The sequence below is a fragment of the Sinocyclocheilus grahami genome, unplaced genomic scaffold (genome assembly GCF_001515645.1).
Source record: "Sinocyclocheilus grahami isolate Dianchi unplaced genomic scaffold, SAMN03320097.WGS_v1.1 scaffold27.1, whole genome shotgun sequence".
Taxonomy (NCBI): Eukaryota; Metazoa; Chordata; class Actinopteri; order Cypriniformes; family Cyprinidae; genus Sinocyclocheilus; species Sinocyclocheilus grahami.
The window spans coordinates 1495630-1499584 of NW_015505206.1; the positions used below are offsets into that span (position 1 = coordinate 1495630).

A 3955-nucleotide genomic window follows, 5' to 3' on the forward strand; every position below is an offset into this window, starting at 1 on the left:
GGACGCACTGGCACACAGCTGGCCGCGGGGCCTTCGCAAGTATGCGTTTCCCCCAGTGAGCCTTCTTGCACAGTTGCTGTGCAAGGTCAGGGAGGACGAGGAGCAGGTCCGGTTGGTGGCACCCTATTGGCCTAGGCCTGGTTCCCGGAACTAATGCTCCTCGCGACAGCCCCTCCTTGGCCGATGCCTCTGAGGAAGGATCTACTGACTCAGAGACGGGGCACCCTTTGGCACACGCGTCCAGACCTCTGGAAACTTCATGTCTGGTCCCTGGACAGGACGCGGAGGTTCTAAGTGACCTACCTCAAGGGGTAGTTGACACCATCACTTCAGCGAGAGCACCGTCTACGAGACACGCTCGTGAGGCTTTCTCCCTCCACCCTCAAAGTTTATGTCACTGCAATCGCTGCTAACCACGACCCCGTAGAAGGGAGGTCGCTGGGGAAGCATGACCTGGTCGTCAGGTTCCTTAAGGGGGAGAGAAGGCTAAATCCTCCACGGCCCCTCTATACCCTCTTGGGACCTGACTCTAGTGCTCACAGCAGGGCCCATTTGAGCCTTTGCAGACGGTCGAGCTGAAATTTCTCTCTCCTCAGATGCCACCCCATGAGGATCTGTCTCCAGCTGCAGTTCCCGCCCCAAGAATAGACAAGAGCTTCTGCCACAGACCAGCCAAACTGCTCATTCCCACCCTGAATTGTGTCAGCCCACTGGACCTGAGCCCCCGGTGAGAAGAAACTAGAATTCGTTATTACTTTTTATTATTTAATTTTGTACAATTATTTTTGACATAACGTCTAGAACGAGGAAACATCCATATACAAATATTATTGATGCTTAGAGCAGATACAGTAATATTGATTACTGATGCACTAATATCCTCTTGTCTGTCCTGTAGTGTTGTCGATGGCATTGAGGATAACGAACATGCTTTTCACTTCAATGTTGAGCACAGTGAGCCATCTCCTAACACAGAGGTCAAAGGTGAGGTGGATTATCCCTTAATATTAGACTAGTGCATATTATGGTTTAGATCAGTGGTTCTCAACCTTTTTTACTCCAAGACCCCTCACTGTTCATATTTTAGGGTTTGACATAACTAGAAAAGAATTTGTCGAGGCCAGCTGATTGAGAACTATTGGTTTAGATTTACTGTTGAAATGCTTTTGTATAAAACACTGTGTAAGTTTTTAGACTAATAATGATAATTCGGTCATATTTTGTTATTAAATTATATTAATGAAATTAAACTTTTCAGTCCCTACAGGATTTTGTAATCTTGCAACTGCAAATAGGGTAAAAAGAATGTAATATCAGCCAATCAAAATCCATAAATCCCACACCAATCAAACAGACCCTTTCACTAAATGTCAACACGCTGTTCACATGTCTTCACTGTACTATTACGTGATTAATAGGCAATGGCATTGCAACTGACAACCTGTAAGGTCATCATGGTCACACTTTAAATAGTGTTCTATTATTGAATAAAGGTCAAAAATGGTTTGGCCATTACCCAAATGTTCCTTTGCATGTAAACACCTTTATTGGCATTCTGGCAGCTTGTTCAGCGTGCACATTACTTTCGACAGTTATCGGTGTTTTGATGTACATGTACAGTAAACACACTCATTATGTACATTTAGGTCTCTGTTAATTGTACTCCTATTGTCACTGACAAATACAAATACATAATTGTTATTGGTTCACTTTCACTGCAAAAAAAAAAAAAACTGAGAAAACTGCTGCAAATTCAGTCATTTTAGGTTGCAATAATTCAGGGGGCAGGAAATTAGATCCCGGTGGAAATCCGGATGTATATTATATTATGATACATTTTGCTTAAAAATTGTCTGTTTCTTACTACTTTTGGTCTTTTTAGACCCGTTTCAGGTTGGTGCAAACCTTCTCCTTGAGACAGAGGAGGTCAGACAGAGTCTCCGTCAACTCAATACAGAGGTATCCGGAAAAACCTACTGTTAATCAAAAAAAAAAACTTTTAAATAATAGTTTTTCTTAATATGAAATAGTATTTCTGACATTTATCACCGTTATTTGTCATTCACTATATTCTGACATCAAATTTTGGTGTGTGATTCTGTTTCAGATGAACCACCTGAACCAGGAAGTGTCCTCACTGACCAAGGAGCTCCACGAAATGATGCAATTCCTGCATTCGCATGTGACCCAACCTCACTTCACTTCCTCTTTCACTCCCTTCAGCTCTTTCAGTTGTCATACATCATCCAACTGTACCAACGTGGCCTCCTCGACCAGCGACTGGCCATCCAGGCTGGCCTTTAACATGTCTGCCGGTCCTTGCCTGCAGCCGGAGGCGTCTCGGAGAGATTCTTTAGGATCCAGGCACACATGCATTTGCAGCGGGAGCCATACCCAGGAAAGAGGCTCCGTCTTGGGGCAGGAAGAGGACATAGAGCTCCTCCATCAAGCTCCCAGTCCTCACTCAACCTATTTTCCCTGCTGCCCTGACCAGGAAAGGGTCGCCACCTTGGGTGTAGAGAGTCAGCCAAACTCATATCAGACTTCTAAAACTACACCCAACTCTCCTTATCTAGGACACCATGTTCCTCGCAATGGCGGGTCACTCTTAGGCTTGGCGGCATTTCCGTCCAGTGGTTTGGCTCCTCAGGTTAGGAGTGGGAGTCCTGGTAACACATTGTCTCTGTGCACCCATAACATCCAGAGTCAGTCGCATCCATCTTTAAACGTACAAATGACTTCTGACCTGCACACCAGGGCGCCCACACCCATCCATTTATCGGTTACACCAACTGGCCCATCAGAGCCTCTTATAGCAGTCAGTTCACTTTTGCATTCTGGGATTTGTAGTTCCAGCTTGCTGCATTTCCCCACAGGTCCGAGACAGAATGACCTGGTGGGATCGAGTCCTGTTCACACACTTGAGCCCATCGTTTCATCTAATGGAGAGAAACAGGGGAAACCAGGACCTGCTGAGGAGCGACACAATGACTGAGCCATCGCTGAGCAGGAGTGATGGACATATTAAGAGTATTCTAACATACTCTTTGTCTGCTGCATGGATAATGCCCCCATTTTAACCAAATGCAATGCATTGTGGGAGCCGTGTATGTGGGTTATGCTAGATACGCACGATAATGTGCAGAACCGTGCCTATTGTTTCAAAATCGCCTCTTTTTTGATTTGAGTAGGACTTAAAGGTCTATGAGTCATGCTTAATTGTATTTAGGTTAAATCTGTTTCCACTGGTTGGATTTATTTTACTCCATATGGCTTGATTTTACATTGGCAGTTGTACAGTGCAGGTTTTGTATAATACGGTGTCCCTTAGGACTGAGTCATAGATTACGAAGAGCCAGAATTTACAGGCTGTTATCACACGGCATCTTTTTCAAAGCCTCATTTTAAAACACTTTTTTAAAATGAGACCTAATTTCATGATTTTGTAACAGAAGATTAATCGCATTTTATTTCCATTTTCAAGTGTGTTAAAGGGATGGTTCACACAAAAATCTAAATTCTGTCATCATTTACTCACCTTCATCATCATTTCAAACTTGTACGACTTTCTTCTGTGGATCATATGGCAGAAATTTCATTTTGTAAGTGAACTATTTCTTTATATAAAAAAAACTATTTATTAAAGCATGTACAGAACAATATAAATGTATTTTTGTTGCTGAGCCTCTTTTCTTTTTTCATTGTCGGAAAGAATATTGAAAAAACTTGATTTATTCTTTCTCTTCATATATCTTTTCTGGGTCTCTTTCATACCCCTATTGTTAAATAAATCTTACATTTCCTTATCTCTCGACTGTGCCTGACTAAATTAAATGACTTGGGGTTGTAAAAAAGGCATTTACCTGTTGAAAATGCCCTCTTCAGAGAATAAACCACGAATCTGTTTGCCAGCCATTGTTCATTTAAAGAGGTCATATGATGTTGCTAAAAAGAA

The 3955-nt window shown here is 42.7% G+C and overlaps 1 protein-coding gene across 1 annotated transcript in view; it reads left to right on the top strand.

Moving 5' to 3' along the window:
- The window catches only part of LOC107568301 (potassium voltage-gated channel subfamily H member 8-like), a 26995-nt gene extending 23476 nt beyond the window's left edge, over window positions 1-3519 (top strand). The window contains exons 12-15 of the mRNA XM_016254241.1: window positions 597-727; window positions 899-984; window positions 1883-1959; window positions 2108-3519. Of these exons, the coding sequence (XP_016109727.1) occupies window positions 597-727; window positions 899-984; window positions 1883-1959; window positions 2108-2995 (1182 nt within the window). The 3' untranslated portion in view covers window positions 2996-3519. The remainder of the gene's footprint in view (window positions 1-596; window positions 728-898; window positions 985-1882; window positions 1960-2107) is intronic.
- The last annotated feature ends 436 nt before the right edge of the window (window positions 3520-3955 follow it).